The sequence below is a fragment of the Meriones unguiculatus genome, chromosome 1, assembly GCF_030254825.1.
Source record: "Meriones unguiculatus strain TT.TT164.6M chromosome 1, Bangor_MerUng_6.1, whole genome shotgun sequence".
Taxonomy (NCBI): domain Eukaryota; kingdom Metazoa; phylum Chordata; class Mammalia; order Rodentia; family Muridae; genus Meriones; species Meriones unguiculatus.
Window position 1 is genome coordinate 26,609,296 of NC_083349.1, and position 22,858 is coordinate 26,632,153.

At 38.0% G+C, this 22,858-nt stretch overlaps 2 protein-coding genes across 4 annotated transcripts in view; both read right to left on the reverse strand.

Annotated features, from left to right (window-relative positions):
* Window positions 1–721: 721 nt before the first annotated feature.
* LOC132652990 (solute carrier family 22 member 27-like) lies at window positions 722–9,302 on the reverse strand. Its single transcript, XM_060379653.1, has 2 exons — window positions 8,706–9,302; window positions 722–787 (listed from the first exon to the last, which is right to left on the reverse strand). The coding sequence occupies exons 1-2, from the start codon at window positions 9,105–9,107 to the stop codon at window positions 722–724; spliced, it is 468 nt and encodes a 155-aa protein (XP_060235636.1). The 5' UTR covers window positions 9,108–9,302.
* A 7,525-nt stretch (window positions 9,303–16,827) lies between these two features.
* The window catches only part of LOC110544702 (solute carrier family 22 member 19-like), an 89,535-nt gene continuing 83,504 nt past the window's right edge, over window positions 16,828–22,858 (reverse strand). The window contains exons 10-11 of one of the 3 annotated variants that reach the window (XM_060385975.1): window positions 20,013–20,167; window positions 16,828–19,335 (exon numbers count right to left, since the gene is read on the reverse strand). In XM_060385975.1, coding sequence (XP_060241958.1) covers window positions 19,328–19,335; window positions 20,013–20,167 — 163 coding nt within the window. In that variant the 3' untranslated portion in view covers window positions 16,828–19,327. Of the gene's footprint in view, window positions 20,168–22,858 lie in introns of all 3 variants that reach the window. The other 2 variants (XM_060385980.1, XM_060385968.1) reach the window with 2 other exon arrangements.

Below are 22,858 nucleotides of genomic sequence, written 5' to 3' on the forward strand. Positions count from 1 at the left end.
CACAAATGGAGGCAAGTAAAGAGGAAATCGTGGGGTCTAGAAAAGATCATTCTGTGTGAAATATCCGAGAAGGAGAAAGACAAACACGGTATATACTCACTTATATAGACCTACGAGATATGATAAACATAATGAAATCTATACACCTAAAAAAGATAATCAAGAGAGCAGACATGGGGTAAGATGATCAATCCTCGTTTAGAAAGACAGATGGAATGTGCATTGAACGTATGACAGGAGCCTACTGAGGGCATTAGTTCTTACTACAAAAGCCTAAATGTCATAAAATTTGAAAGATCTAAATGAAATGGACATTTTCCTTGATAGATTCCATTGACCAAAACTAAATCAGGATCAGATAGAAAGACTGAATAGTCCCATATTCCCTAAGAAAACAGAAGCAGTCATCAAAAGTCTCCCTTAAAAAAAAAAAAAAAAAAAGGCCAGGGCCAGATGGTTTCAGTGCAGAATCCTACCGGACCTTCAGAGATGAGCTAACTCCAATTCTGTTAAAAATATTCCACAAAAGAGAAACAGGAGGAAAATTACCAAGGTCTTTCTAAGAAGCCACAGTCACCTTAATAACTAAACCAAAAAAAGACCCAAGAAAAAAAAAAGAGAACTTCAGATCTATCCCTCTTATGAACATTGATGCAAAAATACTCAATAAAATACTTGCAAACTGAATCCAAGAACACATAAAAGTTATTAACCACCATGATCAAGTAGGCATACAGGGTGGTGCAACATACAGGAATCCATCAATGTAATCCACAATATAAACAAACTGAAGGAGAAAAACACATGATCATCTCCTTAGATGCTGAAAAAGCATTTGACAAAATCCAACACCGATTCATATTTAAAGTCTTGGAGGGATCAGGAATAAAAGGCACTTACCTAAACATAGAAAAGACAATATACAGCAAGCCTATAGCCAACATCAAACTAAACGGAGAGAACTTGAATCAATCCCACTGAAATCAGGGACAAGACAAGGCTGCCCACACTCTCCACATCTCTTCATCATAGTACTTAAAGTCCTAGCTAGAACAGTAAGATAACTAATGGAGATCAAGGAGATAAAAATTGGAAAGGAAGAAGTCAAAGTGTCACTATTTGCAGATGATATAATAGTATACATGATCGACCTCAAAATGCAACCAGGGAACTCGTTCAGCTGATAAACACATTCAGCAAAATGGCTGGATTCAAAATTAACTCAAAAAACCAGTAGCCCTCTTGTATATGAAAGACAAAAGTGCCGAGAGAGAAATTAGGGAACAACACTCTTTACAATAGCCACAAATAATATAACGTTACTTGGTGTGACTCTAATCAAGCAAATGAAAGACCTGTTCAAAAAAATTTTTTGATGTCTCTGAAGAAAAAAATTAGATAGAAGGTGGAAAGATCTCCCATGCTCATGGATCGGTAGGATTAACATAGTGAAAATGGCTAACCTGACAAAAGCAATCGATAGAGTCAATGTAATTCCCATTAAAATTCCAACAAAATTCTTTATAAAATTTGAAAGAACAATTCTAAATTTTGTATGGAAAAACAAAAGACCCAGAATAGATAAAACAATCCTATACAATAGAATAACTTATGGAGGTTTCTCCATCTCTAACCTCAACCTGTACTACAGAGCAATAGTAATAGGAACTGCATGGTACTGGCATAGAAATAGAAAGATTGATCAAAGGAATCAAATAGAAAACCCACACATAAAGCACATACCTATATATACTTGATTTTTCACAAAGAAGCCAAAACCATTCAATGGAAAAAAAAAGACAGCATTTTCAATAAATGGTGCTTGCCTAACTGGATGTCCTACATGTAGAAATATGCAAATAAATCCATACTTATCATCCTGCACAAAACTAAGGTCCAAGTGGATTGAAGACCTCAATATAAAACCAAACACACTAAATGTGTTAGAAGAAAAGTGGTTAAAAGCCTTGAACTCACTAGCAAAGGAGACAACTTCCTCAACAGAACACCAAGGGCAAAGGCTCTAAAATCAACAATCAATAAGTGGGACCTCATGAAACTGAAAAGCTTCTGTAAAGCAAAGGACATTGTCTTCAGGACAAAATAACAGCCTACAGACTGGGAAAGGATCTTCACTAACCTTATATCTGACAGAGGGCTAATGTCCAGAATATATAAAGAACTCAAGAAGTTATAAAGCAATTATTCAAGTAAACCAACTAAAAATGGGTTATAGAGCTAAACAGAGAATTCTTTGTAGAGGAATATCTAATGGCAGAGAAATACTTAAAGAAATCCTCAAAGTCCTTAGTCATCAGGGAGATACAAATCAAAACAACCCTGAGATTTTACCTTATACTCATCAGAATGTCTAAGACCAAAAACTCAAGTGAAAACACGTGCTGGAGAGGATGTGTGGAAAGGGGAACCCTACTCCATTGCTGGTGGGAATGTAAACATATGCAACCAATTTCAAAATTAACCTGTCCCTTTCCCAGGTAGCACTTCCTCAAGATACAGCTATACCACTCCTAGGCATATATCCAAAAGATGTTCATGTACACAACAAGGATATTTGCTCAAGTTGTTTGTAGCCGCTTCATTTGCAATTGGCTGAAGCTGGAAATATTCCTCAAGGGAGGAATGGATAAAGAACTTCCATTTACATAATGGAATACTACTCAGTAATTAAAAACAAGGAAATCATGAAATTTGCAGGCAAATGGTGAGATCTAGAAATGATTATCGTGAGTGAGGTATCTCAGAAGCAGAAAAACACACATGGTATATCCTTACTTATAAGTGGATATTAGACATATAATATAGGATAAATATACTAAAATCTGTACACCTAAAGAAGCTAACAAAGAAGGAGCACCCTGACTAGTAAGATGATCAATCCTCCCTCAGGAAGGCAAACTGGACATTGGAAGAAGGAAAAAAAAGAAAACAGGACAGGAGCCTACCACAGAGGGCCTCTGAAAGACTCTACCCAGCTGTATGTCAAAGGAGATGTTCAGGTTCATAACCAACTTTGGGCAGAGTGAACAGAATCTTAGGAAAGAAAGGGGACAGAGAAAGACCTGGAAGGGACAGGAGCTCCACAAGGAGAGCAATGGAACCAAAAATCTGGGCCCAGGAGTGTTTCCAGAGACTGATACTCCAACCGAAGACCATGCATGGAGATATCTTAGAACCTCCCCCCTCAAATGTAGCCCAGGGCAGCTCAGTATCCTAGTGGGTTTCCTTGTAAATGGAACAGAGGCTGTCTCCAACATGAACTCAGTAGCTGGCTCTTTGAGCATCTCCCCCTGCATGGGGAGTAGCAGATAGAGGAAGACCTTCCCTATCAGTGGACTTGGATAAGAGCATGGAAGGCAATGAGGGAGGAGGGTGGGAATAGGAGGGAATGTGGGAGGGGGCTACATCCAGGATACAAAGTGAATAAATTATAATTAGCCAATGTAGCTCATGCCTTAGTTGTACATAAAGGAATTAATGCTCAACTAAAAGGAAGCTTGATGGTGTTCAATCAGAGGATTGACCTCTTGCAGGAGCAAATTGATACCCTATGGCAAATCGCTCAACCAGGCTGTCAATGAAAGTATGCTGGACTTTGTGTCACTAGAATACAACATGAGAATTTTTCCTGTGCTGCAAATCTGTCTAAACAATTGTCGAGCTATATTTTAGGTAATTGGACTGGAGAATTCGATACTACGATGGAGCAGCTGAGAGTGGCCATTGTCACAGTAAATTCTACCGGAGTGGACGCAGGACTAGCCACAGGATTATCAACATGGATTGCTGCAGCCATGAATCATCTGAAGGAATGGGCGGGCATGGGAGTGTTAGCAGGCCTTCTGGTGTTGGTCTCCTTGGTTTGCCTGTGGTATATATGCAAGATTAGAGTCTCACAACAGTGTGATGCAGCCATGATCATTCAGGCCTTTACTGCCATTGAAGCAGGACATTCTCCCCAAGCATGGTTGGATACCATAAAAAGCTAAAATGATACGCTCAGGATGCGAGGCTAAGCACTGCACTCAGGGTCAGCCGCTTTGGACCCAGAGAAGAGCATGTCTGATTGCATGCGGGTTGATGTCCCAGGTCCCGCCTCTGAGAAAAAGGTATTGGACGGGTCTGATGCTCTTTGGGTGGATGACACCTAAATGAGCATCTGTACAAAGTCCCAATTTATTTCTAATATCAGAGATCAGACCTCTACTCTTGCCTGATGCGTCTAAAACAAAAAGGGGGAACTGTAGAGAGCTGCGGAATGCTATGCCTTAAAGATGGAGCTGGTTTCCGCCTTCCACCTTCCCGATGGTGAGTGCTCTCTGTCACGAACAACTCCACATTTGGCTAAGGCCGAGGATCTGGCTTGCTTCCATGTATGTGGACCCATCTGCATTGCCCCCGTGGCACGCCTGGGTTGGCTACCCAGAGGCTATTTAAGCTGTGGGCTGGCTTTCCCCGGGGTCCGAGGATTGTTCAATGTTCCTGAATAAACTGCATTGAAAAAAAAAAATAAAATCCCGGCCACCAGAAAAAAAAAATATTAATTAAGGTCATTCCAAATAGAATACATAGCTGGTTTTAACTGATCTGTAGTTTTTTTTCAAAATGTTTCTATAATAAAGAATAAATAATTTTCTGGAGAAAAGCAAAAAAAAAAAAAAAAAAAAAAAAAAAAAAAAAAAAAAAAAGAAAAGAAATGCAGACCCTGTTTAGTCTTGTATTGGAACAAGGTCATACAGTGGCTGGTGTGTTCCATTTTACAGTTTGGATAACTGAAATACACACACTATGCCGTAGATTCATATTCAGAATTCCAGTGGGCTTTTGCCTTAAATTCTGGAGAGCATGATCCTATGGTTGCAAATTTCTTAGAGATGGTGAATGTGTTGGAGATGCCCTTGCAAACTGGGGTTGATGGTGCTTCAGCTTGTACATCCATTGGAATTCAACAATGTTTTCGACATTATGACATGAAAACTGTTACAGATATAACTAATAATCCTACAGGTCAAACAATTATGAAAATATCTAACAGTAGTTTTTAAAAGATGGTCATAAAAAGAAGGGAAACACAATATTTCCCAAAAATGATTAACAATGATTTATCTATTAATGAGATAAACACCTGTAAGAAACAGTGGAATTTGGAAAGGACTGCTGAATTAGAACAGCATATAAAGGTCCTAATTCCAAAATGCAGAACAGAGAATGTGTTATGCAGGGAAAGAGATTTTGCATATATTCATATAGGAGAAGAGAAATTATGGGTTCCATCAAAACTAATAAAAATCAGATATGACAAAGGAAGACCACACAGAAGAAGAGAGAAATCAAGAAGACTAAACAGAAGAGGTAACATAAATTGATGATTCCTTCACATGGGAACAACTGTGAAAATGAGAAATAAAAAATGTCTCCAGCCAGAACTTCAATATTACATGGCCAATAAACATTTGGCTGCAATATCCTCAAAATTTATTATGTCATTCTTTTAATTGGCATAGATGAAATTGATTTACAGTTTCGTTCCATCCTGAACATCTCATACATTTATAATTTTAGGACTGTATAATGCCTGTGAGAAATTATATGTTTGTAAAACAAAAGGACTGGGTACTGGAGATGATGGATGAAACCTGACAGAATTCATCCTTCTAGCATGCTGAGACATTGATACATCTGTTCCAGTATCTTGCATGTTCCAGCATTCTGGTTGTTACTGCCTCAACAGCTTCAGTTGCTGGTTCTCATCAAAGCCTGCTCCCATGCAAGCTTTGAAGACTGCTACTAACCTCAATTGGCCCAGTATTTTAGACTGTTTCCAAACAGGACTTCTATTAAATCTGAAATTCCTCAACATTCAAAGACTGGACCACAAATGTTAATGCTTGCTTAATTAAGCATTTCCCCCAATTTCCTTTGGGCCCCTTAACAGGATTTCTGCATATCCAAAAGTCAGCTAAAAAAATTCATGAGAACAAAGTCCAATTTCTTTTAAAGGGGGGTTGGGTGGGTTTTTGGTTGTTTTCTGTGGCTATGAATGTTTATTGTCATTGGGAGATGGTTATAAGTTGTTAATGATCTTATTCAGAGAGAAAATAAGACTAGGCTATCAGGTATTGCAAGCTAATTGCTAGTTAATCAACTCATAATCATGTTAGACCTTAGTCTAATTTATCACCGCAGTATACATCCTAGGTTTAACAGATAGATATGACAATATATATAATTGACCTGTCTAAAGGTCAATTATATGAAGATATGTAAGTCTTCAAAAACTTCAGAGACATGATGTATATGACTTTTAAAAGGTTTTTTTATTATTTTCAAGATTCTTTGACAATGAGACAGGACATCTCCTGGCAGCACTCAGCCTATCTCAAAGAAGGTGATGAGCATAAAATAACCTTCATATGAAGATGGCTTCACATGTGGCAAATGAGGCATCTGGGCAAAAAGAAAATGCCCTTGTTTCACAACAGACAGAATTCTGCCTAAAATGGGCAAGCTTAAATGCAGGCTGAGTTGACTGTGGAACTCTGCCAAGACAGGGTAAGCAAGTCCTAAATAGTTCCTGCTTCACATACATGTCTGTCAAATACACTGAGCCAGAAGGCTGAAAATGATGCTCCAACATTACAGAGAGTTTGGGGTGAGTGTTCAGGCAGCAAACTGTCTCTGTCAATTTTTTTATTTTTTGGAAGCTGCTATCACGCACTTTCTATTTCCTCCAGTATCTAATATCATTCCTTCTCAAGTCTCTGATGGGGTTGAAGACCAAATAGTTATAGTTTCACAATTAAGCTTACATTATTTAAAAATTAAGAAAATGTTTTCACATAGGTAATAATAATAAGGATAAAAGTAAATTTACATATAGAACTCTAACTTATCAAGATAGGATACTCAAATACTTTCTCCTTAGTTTCCAAAGGCACATGGATTGGACATCGTACGTGTAAATCATACCTAATAGTTTCCATAACTGTTTTATAATTATTATTGTATTGAAAGAAAAGGAGGCTTTTCTGGACTTAAAGGGGGGAAATGTTGGAATAATGTTCTTGGGCAATGAATACAATTTATCCTACTTCATTCAAATGGTGATTTCTCTACCCCACCATGTGGTTTCAATCCTCACATTGCATTGAATAATGTCTCAAGTTTGTGTAAACATGCCACCATTTGTTCTCTGTATTGTCAACAAAACAACAAGCCAATGCTGAGTAATGGAGAGAATAGGGTGGGACATCCTGGTCCTAAGGGAAGGAGAAAGAAATGAGTGGGAGGAGAGTAAGAGGACAGAGATCTCAGAGGAGAGGACCCAGAACTGTCAGGAGAGATTAACCCAGACTTAAGAAATGACTAAAAGCAGTTTAATATGGGAAATTTGAATAGGAGGAAGCTATGTGGGATGGATGTTTAGGACTGAGTAATTATTGCCCAGCATTGTGCTCTAGGTTAATTAAATAAATCCTAGTCTCTGTGTGGTGATTTGGGTATACAGCTACTTTAAGAACCACTGGTGTTTAACGAAAAGACACATCAATAGTAAATATTAATAATCAACAGGAGGACCCAAAAGAAATATTTCCACCGGCCAGCAGGAAGACATTTCAGAATATGATGCCCCATTTCCAAAAAGTGGGATAAATGTTTTTTGGTTTTTTTCAGTATGTTGTGTATTGTATGGTCTTGTTTACTGAGGAAACATGGTATAGAATCTTGGGCTCAGGGTTTTTGTGTGTCATCAGAACAATAAAACTCTATCAAAGATATGCTCTTCTATTTTGTCACTTCAATTAATTTCTCACTCAAGCATCTCCATGAAAGATTTGTATAAAGCCTCAAGGAGATTTTTACTGTTGAATAAGAAAAATTCATACTATAATTTTAAAGGAGAAATTTGAAAGGTTTGATATTTGGGTGAACATAGCTGCTCCCAGAAGATCTGGGGTGTTAAGCAGTCATGCCAGTCATATATAATAACTTTGTATTTGGTTAGGGATACTCCATAGTTCTTCCAAACAACTTTGAAAGTATTGCTGTTATTCACCTACTCTCAGCAAATGTTAAGCTCCTACTGTGGAAGACACCACACAGTCTTTTTTCAGAACAAAGATATCACTGCAAAAACAAACTACAATCTTTCTCCTTGTTAGCTACCTTTCATAGTGCCAGATGTTGCTATGTAGAATGCTCTTAAGTAAAGACAGCAATGTTCTTATCCAGAACTTATCCCCTTATATTGCAATACCAATCTGCAAAGACAACATGGCCATTGGTGCAATAGTTACATAACTGCTATAGGAAAACCAAACATTTCTGGTTATATCTGAAGCTTGCTTCCGAAGAAGAAAGTCAACCTGATAATTGAAAAGCCACTTAGAAGGCCAAGGCTTGGGAGGAGATAGGCCCTCGGATAAAATCTACTGTTCTTATCTTGCTAAATTGTCTTGTTAAATTTCCTTCTATGAACTGATTTTTAATTTGAGGTCATCCCTTAAATGAAAGTACAAGACAAGTGCATTTTTATTTACGTTTGAAGTCATTAAAATCATTGAATAAGACTCTTGCACTTAATAAGACAATGACTAAGCTCAAAGCATATATACTATTTGAACTATTGCTCAGTTGTTGTCATCAGTTCACTGACGGGTTGGTATTATATTGAAGCCACTTACCTCAGTCACAATGGTGGAGAGAAAAGTGCTTTGGTCATACACCCAGCCATCCTTACAGGGCTCTGTATCTGGCTCTGTCACATTGAAGAAGGTATCATTAGAATGTAGGAGATGCCACTGTGGTTGAACAAAGCGACGACACTTCTCTGGCCTCAGGTTGGAGTCCAAGGGAATGGAGATTCTCAGGAGGTCATCTTGGCTCAGGATCCTGCTGTCATTGTCAGAGACGTTGCCACTATCTAGGATGGAGACCCAGCATCGATGACCAGGGATCGCTGCAGTGAAGTTTTCCAATAGTACATGAGGTGACAGTATCGTATTGCAGATCAGAAAGAAAGCCATCTGAAGGATTTGAAATCTCCCCATGCCTCCGACCAGATTCAGAAGATCGTGAAAGGCCATAGAGGCTGAATAACTGTCTCCAACGGGAAGCAGAAATACTTATACCTAGGTAAGTATAAACCTTTAAACAAAGTTCTGCTTCACAGAAACACACTATGTAGGGTTGATGTTCGGTTCTTCCTAATGTACTGTTCCTTGCTTACTTCAGACCAGAGTCATAGAACTGGAATCTGTAGGTTGTTGGCATTAGGGAGTGACCTGCTTCCTAGACTAACAAAAAAATACCTGGTAATATATGTATTAATATATTAATATTATATATTAATATAAACATTATATTCATATATTATTATATTATATTATTATATAGCATCATATTATTAATATAATATAATGTTAATATTATATATTAATATTATATTAATATATTGATATATTAATATAATATTAATATATTAATGTAATGATATATTAATATATATATACCGGATTACAAAAAAAATATATATATATTTTGTAATCCGGTCTGTTAAATATTTACTTTCTGAGAACCTTTGTGCACCATCCCCCATGGTTAACTCTGGAAAATGATCTGCAAATTCCTTGAAAATGAGCCAGAGTTATTCTGTTCCTCTACATGCAGCTTTTTGTACAATGTAACACACACTGGGAATAACAGTGAATTATTTTTCATTTTGTATTTTTTGCAGGTATTTTGCTTCGTCTTGAATTGGTTCAACACAGTTAATAAAAAGAATCTGGAGGTGATTGCAAATCAGTTATGTTGCAATTCTCCACCTTTGCTACCTGACGTGATTTAGATCACTTTATTCCTACTGTAAACATATGAAAGTTGTTAGAGGCTGGATAAAAACAGGGCCTTAAATGCACATCACTGCAAGTCTCATTTAAAAGTTTGATGATTCAGACAGCAAGTGTGAGGGGCTCTTGTGATCTAATGCAAAATGTGGTTTCATGTAGACATGCAGTAAGCCAAGATAAGTGTTGGAGATTTTGTAGTTCCATGAGTAACAGAGAGGCACATAGAGAGTTACATTTCCTAGTAAGGGGAGCATGGGCAGTCTCTGGCATGAACTCAGTTGTCTTCTCTTTGATAAACATCCCCTGATGAGGTGGTCTTACTAGGCCACAGAGAAAGAGGATACAGACAGTCCTGATGAGACCTGATACGCTAGGAGTTCACTGTATCTTTAGAAATCCATTCATTTCTTTTGTATAAATAATTCTGATAAATTGAATAAATACATGAATAGACTCATACCTTGGTGTATATAGGGCAGTTAAGTGTGGGATATCCTGGCATATTGATGAGAAATATAGTATTAGCTTCACTATACTATGTTGACAAGATGTGTCATTAGTCTATAAATTTACATTTATATTTTCCTCATTAGTTTAATATCTCTGACCTTATTGTTCAAGAAATTCAACTTAGTTTGAGGTTGAATCCTGTTATAAATATAGGGATGGGCCAAACAATACCCTTCAGGTCTGTGGAATTTATGATCTAATATGAATCGTGTCTTCTACATATGATCTTACATTCTCTATTTCCACAATATATTTACCTTAACAAGTTTTTTTTTCTTTAGTATTATATTATTTTTAGCATTTTAGTACCATCATGACCTAAACGGCAAACAGTCATTAACAGGTCCAGGCATACTATTTTGTCTTGTGGATCTTCACTCGATTAGTTGTTATTGTCACTCTTTTCAGGTTAGGGTTAAGGTTACATGATAATTCTGCTTTGTTTTGGACACTAATGTTTTAAATCTTTGCTCTCTCATACAATACATTCCCCAAACAGCTTCCTCTCCCTCCTCTTCTCCAAGTCTCCTCCACCTCCCCTATCCTGCAGATTCACTGTAAGAGTAGGCATAAACCCTCATATTAATGCTGGATGAGGCAACACAGTAATGAACAAAAGTTCTGTGAACAGGTAAACTATTTAGACACCTTCACTCCCATTTTCTAGAGTTCAACAATAACCCCAAGTTAAACAATGATAGCTTGTATGCAAAGGGTCTAGCACAGATCCATGAAGGCTCTGTGGTTGCCACTTCACTCTCTCTATGTCCCTATGAGCCCTGCTAAGTTTATTCTGTGGGCTGTGTTCTTCTGGTGTACTCAACCCTTCTGGCTCCCACATTTCTTTCTCCCCCTCTTATATGGGGTTCCAAGAGCTCTGCCCAATGTTTGGGTGTGGATCTCTGTATCTAATCCCATCTGTACTGGAGGATGCCTCTTTGATTATGATTGGGTTAGGCACTGATATATGTGCAAGGTAAAACACCATTAGGAATCATTTAATTGAATTTGGGAAGGGGGGTTCCTGTCATGTTTATTTCTACTCCAAATCACTGACCTTCTGTATCCTGGCTATCTATTTTTAAATATGTGACATTTTCTGTGGTTGATTATTTTTTCTTTCTGGGGCCTGCATCTGTCTAGAGGTGGTAAAGTTGATCTACTTCTTATTTTGGTGACAAATCTCAGCTTCTTCATTACCCTTTCTTTATGTTGTCTGTCTCTCTGCAATGTTGTCCTCAGCAATAGGGGCTTCCTGTAAAAATATCTGTGAAGTAGTGATATTGAGTCTTTGGGGCATATGTCAAGGAGTGGTTTATCTAGATCATACAATAAATTTATTTTTATCTTTTTGAAAATTCTCCACCCTGATTTCAATAGTGGCTGGAAAGATTGGAAATAAGGGAACAGTAACACTTTCTGTAAAATGTAAAGTGTGTTGTGGTTTGGGGAATATTTACTGTTTAACATAAAACATGTTAGAGTTTCTTCAAAGACTTACTAAGCTGTTGGAAGTCAACGTATCAGATTCAAATTCAATGTATCAAATTTAAATTGGTGTTTGAGTATTTTGAGGAGCGCGTACTGCTGCAGTCCAGCTCCAGCAATGTGCTCAGTGACCCAAGGAGGAGATGTGGAGTTGGTAACTAATGTAAAGCAGGCACACACTCCCACACACTTGGTGGATGGAGCAAGGCTCTAACAACTTTCATATAATCATTCCTTAATCATGAATTTCAATTATAAATAATGATTACATGTTTCTTATTTTAAAAAACAATTATTCAAAACCACACACCTGATCACTCAGCTTCCCCTGTGGTTTCTTCCTATAATACATTTATATCATAAATCAATATTATTTAGTACAGATCAACAGAATTTGAACCAGATATTTTTAACAGCCCATTTCTCTTGTACAGACATGTAGCAATTTGAAGTTACAACAAAGAAGATAGATATTGTTATTCTAACTGAAAACAGTTCTTACTCATCTAACACAGCCAACCATTCATCTACTCTTACACTGTTTTCATAGTAAAGTAAATGTATAATTAGAGAACTTTAGGTCAGAGGTCTTTTATTTTTCTTGAGACAACAGAAAAAGATGATTCTATTCTGTCTACGTGTTGCACAGCTCTAAGTCCTCAGGTGAAACAAAGCCCATCAGCAAATTTATAGTTATCAATCCAGGAAAATCAGATATTAAAATGGACATCAAAGCTCAAGCTTCACAGTGGGCTCTGATATATAATTACTACCACAACCAACATCAAAATCAAAGGATCTAACAGCCACTGGTCATTAATCTCTCTCAACATCAATGGACTCAATTCTGCAATAAAAAGACACGGACTAACCAAATGGAGTTGTAAACAAGTCCCAACAATATTCTGCATACAAGAAACACAACTAAGTCACAAAGATAGACATTACCTGAGAGTAAAGGGCTGGAAATCAGTTTTCCAAGCAAATGAACCCAAGAAGCAAGCAGGAGTAGCCATTGTAATATCTGATGAAATAGATTTTCAACCAAAATTAATAAAAAGAGATGGGGAAGGACACTTCATACACATCAAGGAAGAATTCCACCAGGAAGACATCACAATCCTGAACATCTATGCCCCAAATACAAAGGCACACACATTTGTAAAAGAAACATTAATAAAACTTAAAACACACATAGATCCCCAGACGTTAATAGTGGGAGATTTCAACATTCTGCTCTCAACAAAGGACAGGCCAACAAAACAGAAATTAAACAAAGAAACAATATCTCTAACAGATGTCATGAATCAAATGGACCTAACAGACAGCTACAGAACCTTACACCCAAACACAAAAGAATTTATCTTCTCAACACCTCATGGAAACTTCTCCAAATTAGACCATACGGTTGGTCACAAAGCAAGCTTCAACAGATACAACAAGATTGAAATAATCCCTTGTATCCTATCTGATCACCATGCACTAAAACTGGACCTCAACAACAACAGAAATAGCCAAAAGCCTACACACATATGGAAACTAAACAACACACTACTAAATGACAGCTGGGTCAGGGAAGAAATAAAAGAAATTAAAGTCTTCCTAGAATTCAATGAAAATGAAGACACAATATACCCAAACTTATGGGACACAATGAAAGCAGTGATAATAGGAAAGTTCATAGCACTAAAGTGCCTTTAAGAAGAAATTTGAAACATCTCATTCAAGCAACTTAATGGCTCACCTAAAAGCCCTAGAAAAAAAGAAGCAGACTCACCTAAGAGGAGTAGATGGCTGGAAGTAATCAAACTCAGGGCTGAAATCAATGTATTAGAAACAAAGTGAACAATTCAAAGAATCAATGAAACCAAGAGCTGGTTCTTTGAGAAAATCAACAAGATAGACACACACTTAGCCAAACTAACTAAAAAGCAGAGATACACTATCCAAATTAACAAAAGAAAAAATGAAAAGGGGGACATAACAACAGACACTGAGGAAATCCAAACAATCGTTAAGACTTACTTTAAAAATATATATGCCACAAAATTTGAAAATCTAAATGAAATGGACAATTTTCTTGATCGATTCCACTTACCAAAGCTGAATAAAGACCAGGTAAGTCAATTAAATAATCCTATACCCCCTAAAGAAATAGAAGCAGTCAACAAAAGTCTCTCATGGAAAAAAAAAAGCCCAGGGCCAGATGGTTTCAACACAGAATTCTACAATACCTTCAAAGAAGAGCTAACACAAATAATCTACAAACTATGCCACAGTATAGAAACAGAAGGAACACTACCAAACTCATTCTGTGAATCCACAGTCACCTTGGTAACTAAACCTCACAAAGCCCCAACAAAGAATGAGTATTTTAGGCTAATCTCCTGGATGAACATCAATGCAAAATACTCAACAAAATACTTGTAAACCGAATACAAGACCACATCGAATATATTAGATGACCAAATAGGCTTCATCCCAGGTATGCAGGGGAGGTTCAATATATGGATTTGATCCACCATATTAACAAATGAAAGTAAAAAAAAAACAAAAACACATGATCATCTCCTTAGATGTTGAAAAGGCATTTGACAAAATCCAACATGTATTCATTTTTAAAGTCTTGGAGAGATCAGGGATACAAGGCACATACCAAAACATATTAAAGGCAATATACCTCAAGCCTATAGCTAACATCCCAGTAAACAAAGAGAAACTTAAATTCCACTGAAATCAGGGACAAGGCAAGTCTGCCCACTCTCTCCATATCTCTCTAACATAGTTCTTGAAGCCCTTGCTAGAACAATAAGACAATTAAATGAGATCAAGGGCATTCAAATTGGAAAGGAAGAAGTCAAACTATTTCCACATGATATGAGAGTATACCTGAGTGACCCCAAAAATTCTACCAGGAAACTCCTACAGCTGATTAACACCTTCAGCAAAGTGGCTGGATACAAAATTAACTCAAAAAAAAAAAAATCAGTAGCCCTCTTGTATACAAAAGACAAAAGGGCTGAGAAAGGAATTAGAGAACCAACACACTTCACAATAGCCACAAAGGACATAAAGTATCTTGGTGTGAACCTAATCAAGAAAGTCAAAGACTTGTATGGAAAAAAATTTCCAGTCTCTGAAGAAATAATTAGAAGGATGTATCAGAAGATGGAAAGATCTCCCATGGCTCACTTTCTTTTTGCTCCCTGACTGTAGCAGGCATTTCAATAAGTAACTAAATTACCATATTGCTACATAGCAGCTTTCAAAACACCCTGACTTGATTTACTTAATTGTATATTTATAAAAAGCTTGACCTAATCTTTTTTTTCCTCAGAAATATTTAGTTAAATCATTAATCTATTTGTGTGACTTTGCTTTTTGGGACATGATCACTATTGTTATGCACTGTGATTGCACTGCCTAGTGAGGAATTAGAAACCTCCTAAGGATATTCATACAGGGCAAAAAAAAAACCCAAAAACAACAACAACAACAACAAAAAACCAGGGTGACTAAGGCAGCAATAAATATAGTCAGAGCTAGCAGCAGCAAGGGGTCTTTAGGAAACAGGACCCTCTGTGATTTGCTTTTTTGTTCTTTTTTAATGGACTTATTGTTTATTTAGTTTATTATTTATTCATTAAATTTTATTCACTTTTTATCCCAGCTGTATCCCCCTCCTTCATCCCCTCCCAACCCCACCATCCCTCTCTCATCTCCTCCCATGCCCCTCCACAAGTCCACTGATAGGTGAGTTTTGAATATGGCAGCATTTAGATGGGCAGGTGCTGGTGGCAGAGGATTTTCAGATTATGGGGCCCAGGATGCATGACTATAATCAAAGGCTAGACCTTGCGTGACCTATTTGACAGGAAGACCTTATCTCCTGAAGGATTATTACCCTCCAAAATATCAGTGTTTCAAAGTGAACCTAGTAGGTGTAAATTTTTTTAATATCATCCTCAACAAAATTCCAGGCATAAAGATACAGTGTACCATGTTTTGCTTTAATTAGCATGACTTTTAGCCATTCTGATGGGTATAAGGTGAAATCTCAGGGTCATTTTGATTTCCATCTCCCTGTTGACTAAGGATGCTGAACATTTAAGTGTTTCTCTGCCATTTGATATTCCTTTTTTCTTTAGCTCTATACCCCGTTTTTAAATTCAATTACTCAATTTGTTGCTTTTTAACTTCTTTAGTTCTTTGTATATTCTGGATATTAGCTCTCTGGATATTAGATATAGGGTTGGTGAAGATCCTTTTCCAGTCTGTGGGCTGTCGTTTTGTTCTGATGACAGTGTCTTTTGCTTTACAGAAGCTTATTTTCATTAGATCCCATTTGATAATTGTTGATCTTAGAGCCTTGAATAAACCCACACACCTACGGATACTTACTTCTTTTGATAAAGAAGCTAAAACCATGCAATGGAGAAAAGACAGCATCTTCAACAAATAGTGCTGGTCTAACTGAATGTCTACATGTAGAAAAATGCAAATAGATCTATATTTATCAACCTGTGCAAAACTAAAGTCCAAGTGGATCAAAGACCTCAACATAAAACCAGACACACTAAATCTGTTAGAAGAAAATGTGGGGAAGAGCCTTGAACTCATTGGCACAAGGGGCAACTTCCTTAACAGAACACCAACAACACAAGATTTGCTTCTCAGGTTATACTTATTGTGGCTTTGCAGTCTGGTGAGTTGTTTTCTTCAGGCCATCATAGTGGCTAAAGCTCTTCCTGGTGCAAAGCTACCACCATGGTTTTTTTTTTCCAGTTTGTAAAAGGTTTGAAAATGTGATCAGAATAAAGCAGAATTTTATTTATTTTAGTTTTTAGACTTCCAAATACAGGCACATCATCTCCAAAGTAAAATTTTGTTCAGTGATATGATAAACCGTTATCTCAAAAGTGTCCACACCAGTAAATAGCATGTAATTCTGAAACTGAGGTGCCTTTATCCATAAGTTGTTTAATGTTACATTAGAATTTATTGGACAAACAATTTTTATAACTTATTCAAGTGATTATCATTAACAGAAAATGCTTGATGAATCCCCTTAGGATCTTTTGGTCTTTCCTCTCTTACTTTTTAGAACTTCTCAACCTTACACACATAATCAATGTCCATCATCAACAAAATAATGATATAATCAGCAAGGATGTTATACTCCAGTCCACTAGGTCCAATGTAAACTAGGGAAGCTTCTATGAACATTGGTGTGGTGGTTCCTCAAGAAAACAAACCTTGGGCTACAAGATGGTACTAAGCACAATTGTCATAGTAAAATAGCCTTAGAGCCAATTCACAGTTGAATGTGTAAAGAAAACATGGTGAATTGACACACAAAGGAGATAGAAATATATACATATATAAGTAGATACATACATAGATACATAGTGTCCTAAGGTTTTATTGCTTGGAAGAAATACCATCACCATGACAACACTTAAAAGGAAAACACTTAATTAATAGTTTAGAACTTTGGTCTTTTATCATCATGGTTGGAAGCATGGTGGCAAGCAGGCAGACATGGTACTGCAAAGTTAGTTGAGACTTCTACATCTGGATTTGAAAGATTTTCTCTAATCTGTTTTTCTACTTGAACACTAGACTGAGATCCATTCCACTTCCTGGTGCCTCAAACTGTACATTTTGTATTGTTTCTTGCTTAACTTACTTCTTTTTATTATAAATCTAGATAAGAGTGAACAGTAATAACCACATGACAGAGTCAATACAAGGTTGTTTTGAGATATCCTCTGCCAATACAACTAATCCAAAACTCTTCAATTTAGCCTCAGTAAAGTTTTTTTCTTTTTTGGAAAGGACAAAGCAGGCACATTATTAGTGAAAAATCTCATAATAATGATTACTACGGCACATACAAATATTCTCCTCTGAAACTTTTGATCTCAGTATCAACAGTTCAATCTACCCTTGGCACCACTGTATTCCATTCTCCTACTTCTTTGGCCCACTAAGCCTCACTTAAAGCATTCAGCTACATTCCTGATCCAAAGTAACAGAGTTCAAATTTCTCAAAACAAAAGATTGATCTGGACTACCACAGCAATATCGTAATTCCTGGCAACAACTTATGTCTCTGTGTTGGTCAGATAGATGAGTTCAAGGGAGATGTAGTAGGAATCACCAACCATTCATTTTTAAGTCCTCGATTGTGGTACTAATTTCTGCAATTGCTCAATGGATCAATGCTGGTTTTTGTAGTATGATTTATCTTGTGTGCCTGGACCTTTAAAGGATCTGCAGTTGCTAGCCAACTGGCCAACTAACTCTTTTAGAATGTTTAACCAATGGAGCTGCCTGATCCTATGACCTTCAGGGTTGATTGCCTTTTGCACTTCTGAGAACAGGAGAGGGAAGAAAAAGCCATTAGAGCCTGAGAAAGATTGAGTAGGGTTAGAAAAGACACTTGGTATAGGAAGAAAATAGGACTGAGTAGAATTAGAGAAGACAGTTGATACAGGAAGAAAAAAGATTAAGTAGGACTAGAGAAGAGAAGAGATCAAGCAGACTGAAAACAGGAGACAGTTGAAAGTGAACTGAGCTAGCAGAGTAAGAAGAGAAGACAGCTGGTGACAGCTGAGCCAGGAAAAGCTGAGCAGAGCAGAAAAGATTTTGTTAGGAGACTGTTGTGAGAAGAACCCACGAAGTAACACACACAAAAAAGGAAAAAGCTACAGATTTTGGTTCACTATTTACTTTGACAGAGGCAAGTATACAAGCAACTATGAAATCCCAAACACTGCAAGTAGGGAACCAATATAAGAAGTCTGTGAATTTTTTTACACAATTCTTTTCTTTTCTTTTCTTTTCTTTTCTTTTCTTTTCTTTTCTTTTCTTTTCTTTTCTTTCTTTCTTTTTTTCTTTCATTCTTTCTTTCATTTTTTTAGTTCATATAAAGATTACAACCCCTTACCCCTTCCTTGTCTTATCCAGGTCTCATCCTCACGACTCTGACTCTGTTACCCCTATTCTTTTTACCCTTCTCTGTAAAGAAGGGGAGGCCCCCAATAGCAACCCAATGTGGCACATGAAGTTTCAGGATGGGCAGGATTAAGTACATCCTTTCTCACTGAGGCCAGAAAAAGCAGCAAAACAGGGGATAGGGATGGACCCAGATTAGTTGACTCTATAAGTCTTCTTGTGTTGGTCTTGACCCCTCCAGCTCCTTTAAACCATCCACGCAGTCTTCCAAAGACTCCCCGAGCTCTGCTTAATGTTTGGCTGTGGATATCTGCATTTGTTTTCATCAGCCAATAGATGAAACCTCAGAAGACAATTTTGCCTAGTTCCTGTCTGCAAGCGGAGTAGAGGATGTAGTAGAGTATTATATGTAGTGTCAGGGGTTGGCTCTCTCCCATCAGATGGGTCTGAGGTTGGGCTAGTCATTGGTCAGCCATTCCCTCTCTGCTCCATCTTCATCTCTACACATCTTTTAGGCAGAACACATTTTGGGTTTAGGTTTTGTGGGTGGTGTTGCCCTCCCTCCACTGGAAGATCTGTCTGGCTACAAGTGGTGACCACTTCAGACTCCACATTCTTCTCTGCTAGAAGTCTCAGGTAGGGTCATTCCCACAGACTCCCAGGAGCTTCCCTCATCCCAGGTCTCCAGGGCTTGTCTCAGAGATGCCCTAACAGATTTCCATTCTCTCTCTCTCTCTCTCTCTCTCTCTCTCTCTCTCTCTCTCTCTGCCTATCTCTCTCTCTTTCTCCTGTCTCTTCCCCTGCTCCCCTGCTCTGACTGTACCTGTTATAATCTTCCCTGCTCCCTCTCATCCTGGTCCCTCCCTGTTGTTTGGCATCTTTGGGTCTGTGGCATGCAGCCTGTTTATCCTGTACTTAATGGCTAATATCCTCTTATAAGTGAGCACATACCATGTGTATCTTTCTGGGTCTGGATTACCTCTCTCAGGATGCTACTTTCTAGTTCCATCCATTTGTCTATAAATTGCATGATGTCCTTCTTTTTAATACTGAGTAGTATTTCAGCAGAGGTTTAGGCTATATGGATGGAGTTCAGAGGAAAGAGTTCAATTCACCTCTGCTGGGTATGCCACAGGTGGACACAGCAGGAGAAGTTGGCCAACTTCTAATTATAAAGAAACTTACCTGAGAAAAAGAAGGAATGGCCTTTTGTAAAAAAAATATTAGCACACGAATTAGATGGCACCAGCCAGGATGGGATCTCCAGAAGGCAGTATATTATTCTATGAATCACTAAGTAATATATGGTATAGTTTCTTCCATAGCCAGGATCCACAGGTCTAGGAATCAAGGGGTGGAAAAAGGAGGATTTCCAATCACTTTCAACCCTAGTAACCCACTAGGAAAAATTTTGCTTCCTGTTTTCTCGACCTTAAATTCTGCTGGCTTAGTAGTTTTGGTTCCAGAGTTGGGGGATGTGAGACCTCAAAGAGCCACAGCAAACACTCCACTGAACTGGAAGCTCAGACTTCCTTCTGGCCATTTGGGGCTTCTAATGTACTTTTTTCTTTTCTTTTTTCTTTCTTTTTTTGCAATTTACTCATTGTTTATCTCATTGTAGCAACCTCCCTCTACTCCTCCAAAACTACCCTCCCTCCCTATCCCCACCCTTTCTCCTTGTCCACTGAAAGAGGGAGTTCTCCCCTGCCATCTGCCCATAGTTCATCAAGTCTCCTCAATACTGCCTGGATCCTCTTGCTCTGTGGTCTCACAAGCCTCATTGCTGGGGGAAGGAGAAGCAGGTCAAAGAGCAGGCACTGAGTTCATGACAGAGGCAGAACCTGCCCCCCTTATTCAGGGACCCAATGAACACTGAGCTGCCTATCTGCTACATCAGAGCAGAGGGTCTAGGTCCTTTCCATGCATGGTTTTTTGTTGGTGCATCAGTCTCTGCAGGGCCCCCTGAGGTCAGACTTTTTGGCTTTTTTTGTCTCCTTGTGGAGCTCCTGTCCCTTCTGTGTCCTTCTATCCCCTTCTTCCATAAGACTCTCTTTGTTCTGCCCAAAGTTTGAGTCTCAGACTCTACATTCTTCTGGTGTTCCACCCCTTGTTGGGTAGAGCCTTTCAGAGGGCCCTCTATAGTAGGATCCCATCCTATTCCTTCTCTTCCACAGCTTCTGGTATCTATCCTGTTTGCCATTCTGAGTGATATTTAAGCATCTTCCATAACAAAATCTACAGACCCAACAAAGCTGATCAACAAGGCCTCGAATGGTCTTATGCCAACAGGCTTAGAAAGGAATAACAACATTAGGAAAGTGAGTGATACAGATTAACATAGGGAAATTGATTTTTTTCTCTACAATGGAGGCAAGAAAAATTTTGTCTGGAGATCTCCAACAACCTCATTTGATATCGAGGTAAGTCAATGATGGGTGAGGGTGAAATTGTGGTTTTTCCAACCTAAGACAGAGGCTTATGAAAATCGCATCTGAGACCTTTATAATGGGTAAGATAAAATGCTCATTTTGCCAATCTAATCAGGCTCTCCCTAAAACAAAGAAGGTTTGTTCAAGGGTGGTTCAATATATATCAATGTGATCAAAATCCATCAATGTGATCCACCTTATAAACAAACTGATAGGAAAAATCCACTTGACAATCTCCTTAGATGCTAAAAACGTAATTGAAAAATGCAACACCCATTCATGTTTAAAGTCTTGGAGAGATGAAAGATACAAGGCACATACCTAAACATAGTAAAGACAATATACAGCAAACCTGTAGCAAACATCAAACTGAAAGGGGAGAAACTTAAATCAATCCTACTGAAATCAGGGACAAGTCAAGGCTACTCACTCTTTCCATACCTCTTCAATATAGATCTTAAAGTCCTTGCAAGAACAATAATACAATTAAAGGAGATCAAGGGGATACAAATTGAAAATGAAGAAGGCAAAGTAGCACTATTTGCAGATGATATGCTATTATACCTCAGTCACTCCAAAAATTCTACCAGAGAACTCCCACAGCTAATAAACACCTTCAGCAAATTGGCTGGATACAAAATTAACTAAAAAAATTTAGTAGCCTCCTGTATACAAAAGAAAAATGGGCTGAAAAAGTAATTAGGGAAACAACACCCTTCATAATAGCCACAAAGGACATAAAGTACCTTGGTGTGACCCTAACCAAGCAATTCAAAGACTTGTATGAAAAAAAATTTCAGTCTCTGCATAAAGAATTAGAATTAGAAGAAGATATCAGAAGATGGAAAGATCTCCCATGCTCATGCTTTGGCAGGATCAACATAATCAAGAGAGCAGACATGAGTAAGATGATTAATCCTCATTTAGAAAGACAGATGGGATGTGCATTGAACATATGACAGGAGCCTACTGAGCGCATCTGAAAGACTCTAACTAGCAGTGTTTTCAAAGGAGATACAAAGACTCATGACCAAACATTCGGCAGAGTACAGGGAAATATATGAAAGAAGGGGAGTTAGTCTGATGGGGAAAGGATATGAGCTCCACAAGGACCAAATATATCTGGGCTCAGGGTCTTTTCTGAGACTGACATTCTACCAAGGACCATGTATGGATATAACCTAGAACCTCTGCTCGGATGTAGCCTGTGGTAGCTCAGGAACTGATTTGTTTTCCCATATTGAGGGGAACAAGGACTATTTCTAACAGGAACTCAATGACTGGCTCTTTGACCTCCCCACCCCCCCAAGGGAGGAGCAGTCCTGTTAGGCCACAGAAGAGGGCTTTGCAGCCAGTCCTGAAGACACCTGATAAAACAGGATTGGATGAATGGGGAGGAGGTCCCCCGCATCAGTGGACCTGGAAAGTTGCAAGTGGAGATGAGGAAGGGAGGGTGGGATTGGGAGGGAATGAGGGAGCAGGATACAGCTGGGATACAAAGATAATAATATGTAACTGATAAGAAAAAAAATAAAATTAAAAAAAGGACTAAAGAAGTTAAAAAGCAACAAATCAAGTAATCCAATTAAAAAATGGGGTACA

What these genes read in the sequence shown, in the direction of transcription:
- LOC132652990 (XM_060379653.1), bottom strand. Translation starts at nt 9,107, where the DNA reads ATGGCCTTTCACGATCTTCTGAATCTGGTCGGAGGCATGGGGAGATTT. An exon ending in TCTCCACCATTGTGACTGAG is followed by an intron (nt 788 to 8,705) that starts GTAAGTGGCTTC and finishes TTTCTCCTTCAG; the next exon opens with TTTGTTTATATTGTGGATTA.